The sequence below is a fragment of the Idiotropiscis lumnitzeri genome, chromosome 9 (assembly GCF_059441095.1).
Source record: "Idiotropiscis lumnitzeri isolate Australia: NSW breed Sydney's pygmy pipehorse chromosome 9, RoL_Ilum_1.0, whole genome shotgun sequence".
Taxonomy (NCBI): domain Eukaryota; kingdom Metazoa; phylum Chordata; class Actinopteri; order Syngnathiformes; family Syngnathidae; genus Idiotropiscis; species Idiotropiscis lumnitzeri.
The window spans coordinates 517,999-533,760 of NC_142399.1; the positions used below are offsets into that span (position 1 = coordinate 517,999).

Sequence of the window (15,762 nt, forward strand, 5' to 3'; positions counted from 1 at the left end):
CACTTGACGCCGACGAGCTAAGCTCAAGTCCGCTTTAGTTGCTAGGCGGGGTGCGACTCGGACTTTGTTCTTGTTTCCTTGCAGCCAACAGCAGTGACAGTGAAGACCAGTCTCTTGTGGAAAGCTCTTCCAAAGCGGCTGCCGCCAACGACGACACATCGGACGTCAAGCTTGCAGTTTCGCCCAAGTGTCGCGGCCGATCTCCGCCGTCAAGCCATAAGTACCACAAACAGGGTGACGCCGATCACGCGCAGCACCGCGAAAGCCATGGCAGATCGCAGCGGGTGTACAAGTGGAGCTTCCAGATGTGTAAGCAAACATTGCAATGGCAGATGCAAATGAACTCAAACTCATCCACGTAATCGTTAGCGTCATTGACAAGAATTATTGAAAGGCGACTACTTTTTTTTTTTTTTTTCCTTTTCCTAACGAGTGTCACTCCCCAAAACATTTTCCGATAATGTCGACACATCTGGCCAATGAAATTGCCACAGTGGACCAACGTAACTGTCTGACGTCGCGTTTGTCAATGAACCCGTGACGTCATCGCTTCCGATTTGTGCCTCAACAAAAATCACGACGGATGTTTTCCAACCGTGTGGCAGAAACGCCGAGATCAATGTCAATATCATGTGATTTATGGCACGGTCTTTTATTGAAACAACAGCTCGATGTTCAAAGTCAATGGAAAAACGTTCTCCCGTTGCAGACGTTCAAGCGCATTAACGACACGTGCTGACCGGCCGCAGCGATCCATGACTTTTGTTTGTTAACCGCGTTTGTGGTAATGAAGCTTTTAAAAAAAAAAAACAAACATCAGTGTGACACCTTTGCCGTGTTATGACGTGAAGACAAAGCTGCTTCATTTTTCGGTCTAAATTTGTAGTCGGGCCGTGACGCTAATTCCGATTTATTTCTCACAAAGCTGACCTGGAGAAATTGAGCAGTCTGGAGAGGATCTCATTCCTTCAAGATAAGCTTCAGGACATCAGGAACCATTACCTCTCTCTCAAGTCGGAGGTGGCCTCCATCGACAGACGACGAAAGCGCATGAAGAAAAAGGAACTGGAAAGTGAGTGGCATGTTGCCGTTTCAGTCCGTGGTGTTCCGCCGCCGGACTCCGACCGTCACTTCAAAGTGGCTCTGGCTCGCTGGCCAGCGTCCCCAACTCAAATGTGGGCGGCTGCTTATTCTCTTAATGAGCTCAAGTGTTACCTAACATGTTGAATGTCTTGCTCACAAACAGGCTGATGACAAAATCTTGACTGGCTTGGCTTTTCAGATACTCGGAACAACTTGAATCTAAGCCAATTAGAAATGGCCGCCTAAGCAAAGCGTCTTTCTGGTCTGCAGGCACGGCGGCCGCATCGTCGTCGTCATCCTCCTCACCGTCCTCGAGCTCGCTGACCGCAGCCGTCATGCTGACGCTGGCCGACCAACCGGTGTCTTCGTCCTCGTCTTCTGGCGTCTCAGTCGAATGCAGGTGACAGGATGTCGCAGCGAGGAGCCGCCGCACCAAGCACTTAACCAGCACCCCGGGGCCGCTGCCCCCATTTCCTTCCCAGAGGATGGACACGTCAAGCTGCATACTGTAACAACTCAACTGGGGCACGACACCAGACCAGAGACAAAAAAAACGAAACTAAACAAGAAACAAGCACTATTTTTTATTGACAACTGTTTTCTTGGCAAGCTAATGGCACTTAAGTGCACTTTCATGATGATTGCGTGGGTGGGGGGGGGGGGGGGGTTGAAAATTGTGGGACTGGATTCACAATTGTCTTTTGTGCTCTACTTAATTCTAATTGAACATTTATAAGATTGCATTTTTACAAGCAATAGCGATTTTCCATTTGATAAGAAATGTGAAGCATTCAAGTCCCTCCTGCGCTGTCGTCGTAGCTCAACATGGTGCCGCCTGAGCTCGCTATTTCATTGAGGAATTCACATTGGCACGACTTAACGACCCAAATGTTCCCTGTCGAGCCTTTTTCTGGCAAAAAGTCCGTTGACGATGCTTCTGTGGTCTTCAGGCCTGCACGTTCGCATCGAGTCTTGGCGCTCGCAGGCAGCCACAGTTGATGTGTTCTGGTATGATACTGTAGTGCCTTTTAGTTCTTTTCCATGTGGCACTTGGAGGAAGGACAGAACATTTTTTTTTCCTGCTCCTCCTCTTAAATCAGAAGGTTGCCTGAAATGATGTCCCTTCCAAAAGACTTCAAAATGCAGTGTAACTGAGCGATTGTGTGTGTTGGTACGTATGTGAAGGACCGTGAATAATGGATAGTGATGGCTTTTATCCCCCCCCCCAAAAAAAGGAATATGTAATTGTAGAACTATACTGGATCAATCTGCTACTGAATCTTGGGTACAAACGGTGCAATGATGATGAACGCAATGGTCGCATTACTTCACTTCATCTGCCTTTTTTTTTTTTTTTTGTATAAACCATCTCATCGTTCACATCTCCATTTTTAACTCCTGATTGAAGACTCGCTGCATGCCCCCCAACTGGATCATTGACTTGAAAAGAGCCATAAGAGGTATTCACAGTTGAAATGAAGCAGAATCCCTCGTGTACAGTGTTCCAAACGTGAAGTTAGTTTAGTTGTTATTTCTTACATGTGCTTTGTTTTCATTACGTAAGGCAAAGCATAGCCTCCCTTCTACTGTCCTTCATATATCCGTTGTCACACTTCTTCTCATACTCACCCTTACCAAAAAAACTCAACAACACGCATATTTTCCCATCCATGTGCTATGACCACAATAAAGGTAAAGCTATTGTAAATGTGCATTTCTATTATACATTGATGTATATGAATACATTTTCTGTTTCCTTTGTATAGACCTCTACTCAATGATAACCTGAAGTTACATTTTGTTTAGCACTTGTATGTAATTGTATGCTTTTGTTATAGATTTGTATATTGAGAAGTGTTTTGAGTCGAGCTATTTAATATCTTGCACTGTTAATAATGTACTTTTCTGTACAGACAGTTTTATGCTTTTAATTGTACTTTGTGTAAATATTGAGTCACAGCATGCATGTCCTCCTTTGGACCCATACATTTATTCTCGTGAGATTTTTGGGGGGGGTTGTTTGTCAATTTTTGTTCTGACTCTTATTCATTTTAATTGTTGTCCACCTTATATTGTTTTCCCATTTTTTAAATTTCATGTTTTACTTTACGTTATATTCAGTATTTGTTTTCATTAGCTTGTGCTTTTACGAGAAGAATGGTGTTTTTTAATGAGGCTGATCCATTTTCCAAACTGCATGGAAAATGGATAGGGCCATAGATTATGATAAAGGAGCTTGTTAAAATAGTATTTATTAGGTTTATCAGATGACGGTCATTGTGTAATTTATTGTAAAAATGCAAAGCAAAGCCTCTGTTTGAAATAAATGCCATAGTTTGTGAAGTATCCAGGTTGACTGTTGGCATCATTGATGTTTATTTCTTATTTTATATTCCGTCTTTTTTGCCAAATGGCAGAACCTATGGTATAAACTCTAACACTTTTTGATTCGAAACTAAGTGGTACATTTATAGTGTCATTTTGCTCACAAAATACCAAAAAAATCGTCTCGTGTTTGACAATGGTAGGACATGACGGTAAAAAAAAAAAAACAGGATTCTGAAATGTGATTGGTCGTGAATGTGTCAATCTTATTTTTACCCAATGAAATGATACTTTTGTTGCACCAGCCAATCACTGACTTGGAATGTGCAGCGTCGCTTTAAAAGCTGCTAACTGCTTAGCTAATTTTATTTAGCCTAGCCTAGCCTCGTTGACTGCAGTGTAGCCGAAGTGGTCAGACTGCGTACAAAATGGACAATCTTTGCGGTATGAGAAACGGTGAGATTGCGTTCTTTTAAATTACGAGTCGTGTTAAACCTTCAACAAATTCTCATTTATGAGAAAGACCACGGAAATGTTGACCGAAGCAAGGTTTAAATCACACGAAGGACGGTAACGTGCACGTGGCCGAACAAACCGCATGTAGGCTAATTTTGAATGTTGCTTGTTTGTCCAACAGTCGTTAAATTATAAGATGGTTACATATTAATATATTGTCTTGGTTTGTAGAGTTGCTATTGTGGATAGTTTTTTTTTTTTTTTTAAAGCCGGCGCACTCAGTCGCTCCTTTGTTTGCTTTCGTTCCATATTCTAACAAAGGTCACTCATTTAGGAACAAACGTAGTCAAGTGATTAAGCAGCTGTGACATTCTACTTTTACTAGTTGGTGTTGTTTTTACAGTTTTAAACGTGGTTCATTTAGTGGCATGAAACTGTGTTGCATCATCAGAGGTATGAATTGTGCTTAGTTGCCGCTCCGATACTAAGCACAACCCACACTTCTCGACAATGTCAATTAAACATTTTTACTCTATTTTGGTGCACCTTATCTTGTGACGTACGTTGCAGCGAACCCAAAATTGTTATTTAGTATCACCTAGAAGAGCATGGCCGTCTCAAGTACATATTGCTCTCCTGTTGCAGGTAAATATGACCTGCAACGTCATCCCTGCTTCATGCAGACCTTCACCTTCCCCACCAACCATCTCACAGACAAGGTGAGTAGCTCTTTAAAAGAGCAATAAATAAATGTATTATTTCTCCTGGCATCTTTAATAAACTCCCCAGTTGCCTTCTGTGGCCTCTGGGACACGCAAGGGTGCAAGATTAAGCTTAGAACATCCAAAACCAAGCGCCACTTATCTGATGCTCTTGGTTATTTCACCTCTAAGACACAAATCTCTGTGATTGATCCTTGCACATGCTTGATGGTTTGTTAACAATTGTGTAGTCCACTTAACCTCAATATTGAAACTAATAAATGGCATGCAGACATCTGCCAGGGCCAAACAGCAGCTTCGTGTCCCTGATCTTGTGACATGTTACATCTCGCATGCCGAAAGTCTGCCATGGACGGCGACGCCAACCTGCACGTCAGGGGCACGGATCGGGTGCTGGCAAGTTATTCTGGGAAATTATGCGCTGTTGTGCCATCAAATTAAACAATTTCAAGTTTTTAGAATTTTGAATCTTGAACTTTTTTTTTTATCTGAGTTGCCTTTTAAAGTTTAGAAACAAATGTTACAATTTACAAAAATTAAACATTGTGTACATAAAGGTCTTATAATAATATTTGTATGAAATTCATGTCGGAAATGGGCTTCTCTACTTTGTTGTTGAATACACTTCAATTCAGCGTCATGAATTTCACTTGCAATTTGGCTTCCTATTTCTGACCTATATTCCAATTCAAAAATTGAACGCTCATTCTCAATTCAATTCTGAATTTTGCACCCACTGTCTTTTGTTTCGGTATGGCATAAGGCTCTCCTTCATTACCGTTTAATTGATCGTGGTGGCATTAAGAGCTGATTGAGTCAAACAAATGACCTCTCATGAACGTCTGGCGCAAATAAATGCGCGCTGACATTCAAGAACATAATGACTTTAATTGTGTCATCGTTATCCGTAAAAGTTGGGGAAAAGCAAACACATTTAGCAAACATTAAAGATCCTCGGTTTGTTAACAACAGTGTTGTCATATTACACGCGAGCTCAGACTTTTGTGTGCGGAATGTGAGGAAAAAAGGGAGTTAAAAATAAGAAGAGTTGAACACGCCTCCCACTCTTTGTGATGTCGCACCTTTCTCATTGCTGAGCAATTTTTAAAATAAACTGGGGGGAAAATTGATTCCACCAGATGGAAGTTAATTAGTATTTAGAATGTATGAAAAATAATAAAATACACGTGACACACACACACGTACAGATACAAATACACGCATCAATGGGACGGTAATCTGCGTCAGCCCAGTCATTGACTCGATTCTCCAGCTCAGATAAATCATGAATTAAAAAAGTAGCAATCTTCATTTTAGCGAACACTCTGTGCCCTTCGAGAAAGACGTGCGTTCCACCGTTCCATCCTTCAGGCCGAGTACACGCAATGAAAGTGCATTGCAGTGTCTGCAAACAATTGCTTTTTAGTTATTTCTTTAAAATGCGTGGACTCAAATAACCTTTGAAGAAGCTTGACAGCTACTTTTATTCAACTCCTTAATTCCATTTTTTTTGCGGGAAAAATTCATTTGGCTTTGCGGCATCCTGACCTGTAAGATCCGACGCGTCTGCTGCCGTGGCAATCAAATGATTGGCGGTTCTAGGGCAGTGAACCGCATGCGTCGCATCAAATGTCAAACGCCACTGACTTTGGTTGAGGGGGGGGGGGGAAGGACTTTTATGGCAAGGCGAGTTTCAAGGCAATATTAGTCATAGAGCCTCATTTGCAAATAAAGCAATAATCATATCATAATTAATTCACTTTAAAGTGAAAATTAGGGTTTAAAAATTAAAAAGAAAAAACTGTCACTGTGGCCATCCCTGTAAAGACTTGACGTCTGCGTCTTGTGTGCGAGCAGGTGTATCTCGGATGAAACGGTGACTCGGTACTCATCCGAGGACCGGCTCTCCAGGCACGACCGGGTTCCTGTCTTCAAGTTCATTGGCAAGGACAATCGGGTGAGGAAGGCGGGCTGCTGGGAGCCCGCGGGCTCGAAAAAGAATTTGTGACAATCTGTTGTTTGGATTATTGACAATTCGACATCTTTATGTTTATTATTCATAGTTTCTAATCATTTCATTACTGCATCTCATTTGATTTACTTTTAAAATGTCTTCAACAAATGTGCTATAGAAATCGTAATGACGATGTCTGATGAGAGGCGTTTCCTCGCGTTTGCGTTTGCAGCAGGTCTTCCTCCGCTGTCAGGTGTTGGCGTGCAGCCTGGCGGATTCTCGCTGCACGTGTCCGTCGCGGCACCTCATCGCAGCGTCGGCACACATTGAGCGGGGGCCCCCCCATCTTCATCGGGCCCGAACCCAGCAGCCGGACGGATTCCAACGGCACCGATGTTTCAATCGTCGACGTTTAAGTGACCAACCGGACGTGTCAAAAATGGGCTTGTTTGAAGATTGTCTTTGAGTTCTCCGATGTGTCATGTTAAAATGGTGTTTTACGGTAAAATGTCATGTTTATGATGAAGAGATTTGATCTCCGTATGAATAGAAGTACCAACTTCAGACCATACCTCTTCCTTTCCCGTTGACTCGAACCGTGTTTTCTTCAACTTTTTCCAGTGGCGAACCACCTGAGAAATGTTTTTTCAGCCAAGTACCCTTTAATTCTCTCGTCGCATGTGATTGACAGGTAACGAGAGGTGGCAATTGGGTTGATTTGGGGACATTTTAATTCAATAAGTTTTTTTTTTTTAACCGATGTTTGCATGTTTCTTTTATTTAAAATGTTGGAGTTCCTTCAAGTACCCCCATTTGAGAACCACTGGTCTAGAACAAAAAAAATAATCTAAGCGAATGAACGCCATAGTCACTAACTGACAACGTCTTGTATTATGTGACTTATTCTGTGTAATAAAGGTATAATTAATCATCACACTTTAATGCTCAAAGCGACTGCAAGGCAGAAAATATCTCCTGCTGACATGAGCATTGCACACTGCCGTTCGCTTCGTCTTCCTTGCTCAATTCATTGGTGGGTAAAAGGTCAAACATTTAAATAGACGACACAGTTATTGCCATCCTTCTTGGAACGGAAATGCAAAGCATCGTTGATGGTTTCCACGTTATGCAGTGAGCAGAAGCGCAGACTGCTTGGTGGAAAGTGGATTCGAGTCGGTGCCATTTTGCTGACGCCACGTTTTTGCACTGCAGTCAGGCCAGCCTCCACTTGCAAAGACGAAGTCAAGCCAGCCGCCACAGTTATTTTTAATGCTGTGCTTCACTGTGCATTACGGTAATGCGCCGAAAGCGCTTGTTGATGGCCACCTTCAAAATAAAAGCTCTGAAACTCAAGTATGCACGTCAGTGGTTAGGATTTAAAATAATGTTATTCAACTTCTCTGTTCACACAGGGGGAATACAAACTGACTCAGAATTGTACCAAGAAATGTTCTGAATTGAGATAGAAAGAGAAATTCATGTTTACTGTGCATCAATGGCTGATATTACAACTGATTTAAAAAATTAAAAATTATGTTTTTGTTATCCCGCAACTAGACAAGCGCTGGTGCACACTCGGCCACTCCGGGTATCCAACCAAAGTACTTTGAATGAAATTTGATGTGACATTTCAAAATAAAAGGAAAATATTCAAATTTGATCTTTACACCCGATTTAAAAAATTCATTAAAAATTAAGTTTTCGTTATCCCACAACCAGATTAGCGCTGGGGCACACTAGGCCACTCCGGGTATTCAACCAAGGTACTTTCATCAAAATCTAATGTGGCATTTCAAAATAAAAGGCCCCAAAAAAATTCTCAAAATTTGACCTTTACACCCGATTTTGAAAATTCATTAAAAATTAAGTTTTCGTTGTCCCGCAATAAAACAAGTGCTGGGGCACACTAGGCCACTCCAGGTATCCAACCAAAGTACTTTGAATGAAATCTGATGCGGCATTTCAAAATAAAAGGCCCAAAAAATTCTCAAAATTTGACCTTTACACCCGATTTCGAAAATTCGTTCAGAACACAAATAAAATCCAATGAAATCCTGCACAAAACACAATCCAAGACAATCATGCTCACTTTGATTGACATGATCAGATCTTTTAATAACGTGCTAATTATTGTGATTGAGGTTATGCCGAAGTATGAGGCCACCACAAGGGTTAGGGATGAGGGGTCAGGGTGAGGGTGAAGGGTTATGATAGGGGACTTTTGATATATATGTAAAAAAAACTATGTATTAATAAGCACTGAAATGAACAAATCAATTATTTTAAGAATAGGCAAATTGCGCCCCCCTCCTGGAGAGAAAGGTAAGTGCACGCTCCTTCCCACCGTAACGCAACCCAGGACACGCTCCCTTCCCCTGACGTGCAGGTTGGCGTCGCCGTCCATGGCGGACCACTGTCCACCCGCCATCCATATTTGATTTTTATCCGTATATTTCTTATTTTTCATTTGTTTCTATTTAGTCTGTTATATTTTCTAATCACTGTATAATAAATATTGTCTTAATAAACAGGAGTTGCCTTTTTTATTTACGTAATAAACTATTAACAGTGTCCTTGTCGCTTTATATATATATATATATATATATATATATATATATATATATATATATATATAAACGACCTATTAATAAGCACTGAAATGAACAAATCAATTATTTGAAGAATAGGGTCAGGATTTAGGGTTAGGATTTAGAACATTTCTGTGCCGCGTTGATGACTTCACTCCAGTTTCCTGGGAGGGTTTTTTCCTATTGTCGTTCGAGGCACGAATCGGTCATGGCTATTTTTGTCCCATTAAAAGAACCCAATCGGTGGTTTGTTCGAACAAGGTTGCATTTATTGTGCCTGTTCTTGCAACACTAGATTATGACTCAGCGCTTCACGTTGTGGCGGCAAGAAGACGCCAATGCCCTTCCTGTGCAGTAGGGGGCACTGTGGCTCCGAGCAACGCGTCTCACTCCACGCGCCGCTCATCCTCGAGGCGTCAATGGAGGATGAGATCACAGCAGCTCAGTTTGACAGCTTCAAAAAAAAAACCGTCGGCAGCATGTGTTCATGTATTTGTGATACTTTTACTTAAGCGTTCACAATAACTCTTCCCAAATCGAGGAGCTGTCAATGACGCCTGCTCTGAGAATACAAGACTTGATTCAGAACCACCAATGCAAAACTAATACTAATACTAATATTGCCTTTATTAGTCCCACAATGGGGAAATTCGAGATTCGAACCCAGGCCTCCTGGGGAGACTGGGTCCTGAACGCGGCGCCTTAGACCACTCGGCCATCCCGTGATACTATTAAGAATATTTGCGCTGCGCAAGACACAAGAGGAGAACCTGTGACCAAATGATGGTCAGCAGCAATTAATGTGAATGTCAGGTCGTGATCTTGTGCAGCGAATGCCTCGCATAGCTCAGATTGGATTTGTGACAGGTGGGGATGACTGCTCGCAAAGGAGCAGCTGTGTTTGGGAGTCGAGCGGCCACAAATAGCTTGCTAGTATGCGGTTGCCATGGCAGCTTCAGCACAAGTCGTGTTGATCTCGACGAGGCCCTCCGCCATATGTGACGCCGTTGAGCGTTTGAACACCCGATGCCGAAGTCACTCAGTCGGTGGCTGATGTCAGACGTGCAGGGCTCGTCAAATCGACGCAGTCACGGAGGGAAACATTAGAAGCTGCCAGCAGCTGAAATAATAAACACTAGTTGGGCCCATTAGCCAACACCTTCTTGTCATTCACCATGTGAGGGTAAAGATGTCCTAAAAATAAAGCGGCGCTCTTGCGACGCGCTAGGAGTATTAACTTCCACACAGATGACCCATTTTCCATCTCGGTGGGGCTGAGGATGGCTGGAAAACGAGAGAGGGAGCGGAGCCAATCACATGAATCCAAAGCAGGCTCCAAATCCGCTAAAGTCTTTCTGCACGCCATGTGTTCCCCCAACCATTTGTAAGCTTTGGAGAAGCCGCCTTTCCTGACGTGGCGTAGGAGATGATGTCCACTGGGGAATTTTCCGCCACTGGATTTCATATCGGAGTGTCTGCAAAATGAGTGCGCCGCAGACGGAGAGCGGGTGCAGTCAGTTGCTTGAGTCGTTTTTTTGTCATTCCCGCTGAAATCATTCCGAAGGACGATCGCAGGTCAACTGTTCATTAGTGACGCGATCTATTCCGAGCTGGTGTTGACATTGCAACGCGTTTCATTTCACCAAACTTGCAGTTTTGCAGGCGGTTGACATGCGCAGATTGAAGTCAGCCGAACGCGATTGATGACGATGGACGTTCGTCGTCTCATTTTGCAGAGTAGAGACGAGTTGTGTGCGCTCTGTTTAGGAGCTGCCATATTTCCAAGATGTTCCTGCTCGTTTACCTCAAGGCCGAGTCGGCGCAGATTGAGCGAAGCCTTCAAAAAATTTGGGACGCGTCGAAAAATGACTTTTGATCGGCATGACCCAAAATTGCATTTTGTTTGTGCCAGTTGAGTCCAAATGAGATGTTTTCCATGCATGCGGCATTTTCATCTTCTAATCGGAATTCAAGGCTCCATGTAAACCAGGACAGCCGGAATGGGAGGTGTGACGTTTTGCACTCGGCACGTCCGTCGTCCACTTTTATTTCTGTCCCCGTACGCTGGCGCTCGTAACAATTTGACGGGGGCATGCCGTGCGAGTGCGCACAGTTTGAACACGACCCACTCGATTGGGTCCGTTTTAAAAGGCGGATCAATTGTGGAGGCGCTGTGTGAGAACGAGGCAAATCTTGTGCGGCTTTATGGCCCCGCTTCCATTCAAGTCCTCTTATTTACGTTCCCTGGCGAGCGGCACAACGAGGGGGGGGCCGCACGCACCCAACCACATCTTAACGTCATCCTGCCCGACCTCCAAGACTGAAATTCAAGAGCGCCGCTCTGCCCGAGAGCAGGAAGTGCATCACGTGACTTGTGAGTCGGCGTTTACGTCGGGCGGTGTTTTGGTGTGCCAAATATGTGATTGCGCACGACGACGAGGAGGAAAGCGACATTTCCCTCCCCCGTCTCTCATCATCAACGTTATCTGCGCAACAAACGGCGAAATATGCAAACGCATTCCGAGCAGGCGGGTGAAGCGAGGCTTAACTTTTGGATTTTTTTTCCCCCTTCGTCTGCCCTTGCGTCTCTCTCTGGCACAGCAGAGCTTTGTTTGAATAGCACGAGAGAGTCAGACCGGCTTGTTTTGCATCCTGTCGCTCTCCCGCATTGACTTGTAGCAAATCCGTGCCCCCCGGGAGCCATGTCGGAGGGGATTAATGGGAAGGCCCGAGCCTCACACAGTTCCTCTTTGTGGCGCTCTGGATTTTCAACGTGCCGAATGAGAAAGGAGCCAGCAGGTGGGGTGCTGTTGCTGGTGAAGGAGGGGTCCAGTGTGTACTGGGTTCATTTTTTGGGGCTCCTACAGTGCTGTTATTTCTCACTGTCCTGATTCTTTGGAGCAAAAGGGAGGGCAGGAGAGAGTAAAAAATGTATTTGGAGCAGCAGAGTAGCCGAGGAGGAGCAGGAGGAGGCGGGGGCTTGACCGCACTCAGGTCTTGCAAGTGGCAGCCATGCACAGGAAACGGGGGGGGACAACAACAACCCGACTGAGGTCCTCCGGGGAATGCGGGGCCTCAGCGAGAATGCAGCAATCTTCCACTTCCGCTCGGCTCGGCTTTACCGAAACAAACGGTTCTTGCCGTTCTTGATGAACGACTCAGCGTATGTTGACATCATGCGTGTGTTTCGTATTTGAGGAGGGGATGACGGCCGCGGGAAATGTTGGTGGAGAAAAATCATTCAAAGACGAGCTTAAGCAGCACAAACAACAACGTCGACTGCTCACGACGACGACTGAGATGTTTTTTACTCAACTCTGATGTCTTGCCGTCGAGTCAACGTCGATTCATCAATGACTTCGCACCGTACAGCAACTTCCATTTTTTTTTTGCACTGAGAAATTTGGAAGTCGAGGCAAAGACACAAACGAAAACCGATCATTCCAAATACAAGTCCGCATTGCGCCAAATGCCGTTTGTGTATTCGGTGGTAAACGTACGAGCACGCGCGTCCCATTTTGCAGCCGTTTTTAGTGGCAAGCGGTAACGTGGCGATGCTTTGATCTCACCGAGCTTTCGAGTCGTCGGCCTTCAGTCAGCAAGACCGAACGTCTGAAAAAGTAGAAGCCGCTTTTCGAGTCGCCGAACACGTCTCCGTGCAATAATCGGGGATGAAATGCTCTTTGAAATCATTTCTTTTTGAGGCCGGATGTCGCTCGCCTCGTCTGCGTTCGTTTGAAACTCGCGCCGCCATCGTCTCCTCATCTTCCTCGGCTCGTCGGCTCTTCTCGCTTTCTCCCACGCCGGCTTTGTTTTGCCGAGAGTGATGAAGGAGACGGTAACCTCGGAACGTGACCGAAGCATTCCCGACTCCCACCGCTCCGATCATTTTTGTGTGCGTGTGCGTGCGTTGGGGGCTCAAGTGGAGAAAAGCCACTTTTGTTCTTTTTCTGCACGAGACGCAACCTCGGAGGAACGTGCGCATTTCTTTTGTGTTGTGCGCTGCCCGGCGATCCGCAAGCCACTCGCTCACCTCGGAACTGGTTTGCACGCCTCGCATCTTGTGCAAGCGCAACCTTTGAAGATTTTGCTTTGAGGCGTGTGCCTGCCTCATCAATTCCCCACGCAAAAAAGCCGCATTTCAATGTGAGGCCGGCATGCAAGGAGGGGGCGGCCCGCTGGCTTCTTCTCGAATATTCTTCATTTCTGCGCGCGCACGATTGGGCTCCACGTTGGCTGCTTACGTAACAAAGATGTGACGTGTGTCAAAAAATCCACCGGCTGCTCCTCATTTTTTTTTTCCTGGAACGTCAGACAGTGTCCATGCGTTAAGGGCACCGTTGCAAATGAACGGAATTGGACTCAGTTGGTCTGCGGGTCATTGCGGGCGACGCTAATGCATGTCGCAACCGAAGCAAAGTGCAGAAACGGAGCCAAATGGATGGGCCCCGCCCACTCGGCCGTACGACGTAAAGTGAGCGGTACTTAACGGTGAAAATTCCTGATTCCCGTCACATTAAATCTGCTTTTCTCAACAAACCGGGGAGGGAGATTACAGGCGCTCGTAGGCATGGAGATAATCACGGTGGCGAGTCGGGCTTTGCCTCTCAAATGAAAGTTGTCAAGAGGATGAGGTGGAGAATAGAGAGGGACATGGTGGGCTCCGTCTAATTCTCACGCCGCTTCGGACTCTTTTGTGTCCTGCTGGAAATATGATTTCATTGCCCCCAACCGATCCAATTGCAATGGCGGTCAGGCTTGCAATTGTTCAGTGAACCTTAAGCTGCTCTTTCCCATCCTTCAGGCCCGCTTCTCACTCGCCACCAAAATGCCTTCCAGCGAATCAGGCGACTGAGCACATTGGCAGCGTGCGTGCGTGCGTGCGTGCGCAACCTTCTCAGGCTTCATCCCATCACATTTCTTGATTTTCTTTTCCTATTGCCAGTAATATGTTCCCAGTGGGGTTGAACAACACGAATTTGACCTATTTTCCAACAGGCTTTGATCTGCTCGCAGTCTATTTACAGAATGTGGGATGACTGCACGCTTCCGATATGAGCAAGCCACGCTTGTTTTCAGAGCGCTGCGTTTATTCGCATCTAATTCTGCATCCTGGTTTTTCCCTCATATTTAAAAAGTCACCAAAGGGATCCGCTTTCTGATATTTCAAGATGACAAACTCAGTTGAGTTGCAGTCATGATTCATGTTTTTCATTTGATTGTTATTGACTTTATGGAGACGCTTTTTTTCCCCCAACAAATATTCACTGGAATTCTGATCGTTCTTCTGCGTCTGCAGAAATGAGTGCGGCTGCTGTCATTCACATGTTTAACAATTAAAAAATGAAATGCAATTCCAAACAAGCAATGAAGAAAACTCAAATTCATTTGCACAAAACACACAAAGAATTTGAACTTGGGGGTTTTATTCGTCTCTTCTCCATCAACATCCGACGTTTGGAGGTTGCGCTTGAAGAGTGCGTCCCACTTGAGCTTCATTCACAAAGGTTGCATTCCTTCACGTTTTAATTGACGTGCACACGCCGCTGATTCATGAGTCGGTCTTTAGATGTCATTTGGCGGCCAAGAGCTTTTTCATTTGAAAAAGTGGACAAACGCTGCCAATCCAAGACGTCCCAGTCCTTCGAAACGCAGCCAACGACGAACGCAACGAGTCACGCGTTAGACGCGACGTGACAAAAGATTTGCACTTTGTCTTGATGCACACTCACTGAAAGTCGGAAGCTTTTAGTGCAGCTGACGAAGCGAGATGAGGCACGGCATCTGGAAAGCACACCAAGTCCACCGCACGCGCAACATTTTGGACCTCCATTAGGCGGTTTCCCATCATTGCAACGGACGGCGAATGATGTCATTCCCTCAGAGAGCACATTCGAAGAGCTGACATCATCCATTGAGCTCACATTTTCCAAGAATATACTTTTGTCTTTTCGCTACAAACCAGCCGGTCGCACGAAGCCGATGGCTCCGAGCTCGACTTCCATGAAGTGCGACGCGCAATAAAGGAAGATATCGTTGCGTGAAATCGTGTCTTCCCCTGCAGCAATAAATGCTCCAGCGCCGTTTTGAACTTGTCTTGTCATCTGTGCAGCGCACTCGCTGGGCGTGGCTCTGTTTTGTTCGTCAACAATAATGCTGGCAACTCAAACAGACTTTTGCGTCTTTGTGAAATGAACAAAAAAAAAAAAAAAGGGATCTGCGCTGATTTTTACTGCTCACTTCACTACAAGTTCACGTCGACGGAACGTGCTCAAGACAGGCCATCGGAATTTTTATCGCATGGATGGCACGTTGAGGGATTGTTACTTGAGGTGTCAGCACAAAAGATATTGATAAATATTTTACAACACCCATTTAATTCTAATACACTTTCTGTTCCAAATAGCTACGGAATATCAAAAACAGTCAAGTAGGAATTAGAACTGCTTCTTGGAATTTGCTTCTCTATTTATTTTGGCTTTTATATATATATGTGTGTATGTATATATATATTTATATATATGAATCTAATGTCTGCTCTTGACCATCTAAGGGAACAACGTCAATTCTTTCCAGAGAAAATCTATGTTCTGAATGATGTTTCCACAAGGGAGCCCTGACAGCTTTTTCTTTT

General features: G+C 44.7%; 2 protein-coding genes and 1 non-coding gene across 8 annotated transcripts in view; all 3 read left to right on the top strand.

The window, feature by feature from the left end:
* The window catches only part of arid4b (AT-rich interaction domain 4B), a 34,533-nt gene extending 32,803 nt beyond the window's left edge, over window positions 1–1,730 (top strand). For all 3 annotated transcript variants that reach the window (XM_088304518.1, XM_088304519.1, XM_088304520.1), the window contains 3 exons: window positions 85–309; window positions 926–1,072; window positions 1,354–1,730. In XM_088304518.1, coding sequence (XP_088160644.1) covers window positions 85–309; window positions 926–1,072; window positions 1,354–1,487 — 506 coding nt within the window. In that variant the 3' untranslated portion in view covers window positions 1,488–1,730. The remainder of the gene's footprint in view (window positions 1–84; window positions 310–925; window positions 1,073–1,353) is intronic.
* A 2,009-nt stretch (window positions 1,731–3,739) lies between these two features.
* LOC148329726 (uncharacterized) lies at window positions 3,740–7,476 on the top strand. 4 transcript variants are annotated; one of them, XM_088305009.1, is made up of 4 exons: window positions 3,740–3,864; window positions 4,510–4,583; window positions 6,444–6,543; window positions 6,773–7,476. In XM_088305009.1, exons 2-4 carry the CDS (start codon window positions 4,516–4,518, stop codon window positions 7,004–7,006), a joined length of 402 nt encoding a protein of 133 aa, XP_088161135.1. In that variant the 5' UTR covers window positions 3,740–3,864; window positions 4,510–4,515; the 3' UTR covers window positions 7,007–7,476. The 4 variants fall into 4 exon arrangements, with proteins under 4 accessions (XP_088161135.1, XP_088161138.1, XP_088161136.1 ...); XM_088305012.1 differs by having other exon boundaries at window positions 6,776–7,476; XM_088305010.1 differs by lacking the exon at window positions 3,740–3,864 and adding an exon at window positions 3,865–4,008.
* LOC148329727 (small nucleolar RNA SNORA14) lies at window positions 4,630–4,765 on the top strand. Its single transcript, XR_015845523.1, has one exon. It is a non-coding gene; the product is annotated as a small nucleolar RNA SNORA14 (small nucleolar RNA).
* Window positions 7,477–15,762: the final 8,286 nt, after the last annotated feature.

What these genes read in the sequence shown, in the direction of transcription:
- LOC148329726 (XM_088305009.1), top strand. Translation starts at nt 4,516, where the DNA reads ATGACCTGCAACGTCATCCCTGCTTCATGCAGACCTTCACCTTCCCCA. An exon ending in CCAACCATCTCACAGACAAG is followed by an intron (nt 4,584 to 6,443) that starts GTGAGTAGCTCT and finishes GTGTGCGAGCAG; the next exon opens with GTGTATCTCGGATGAAACGG. An exon ending in TCATTGGCAAGGACAATCGG is followed by an intron (nt 6,544 to 6,772) that starts GTGAGGAAGGCG and finishes TTGCGTTTGCAG; the next exon opens with CAGGTCTTCCTCCGCTGTCA.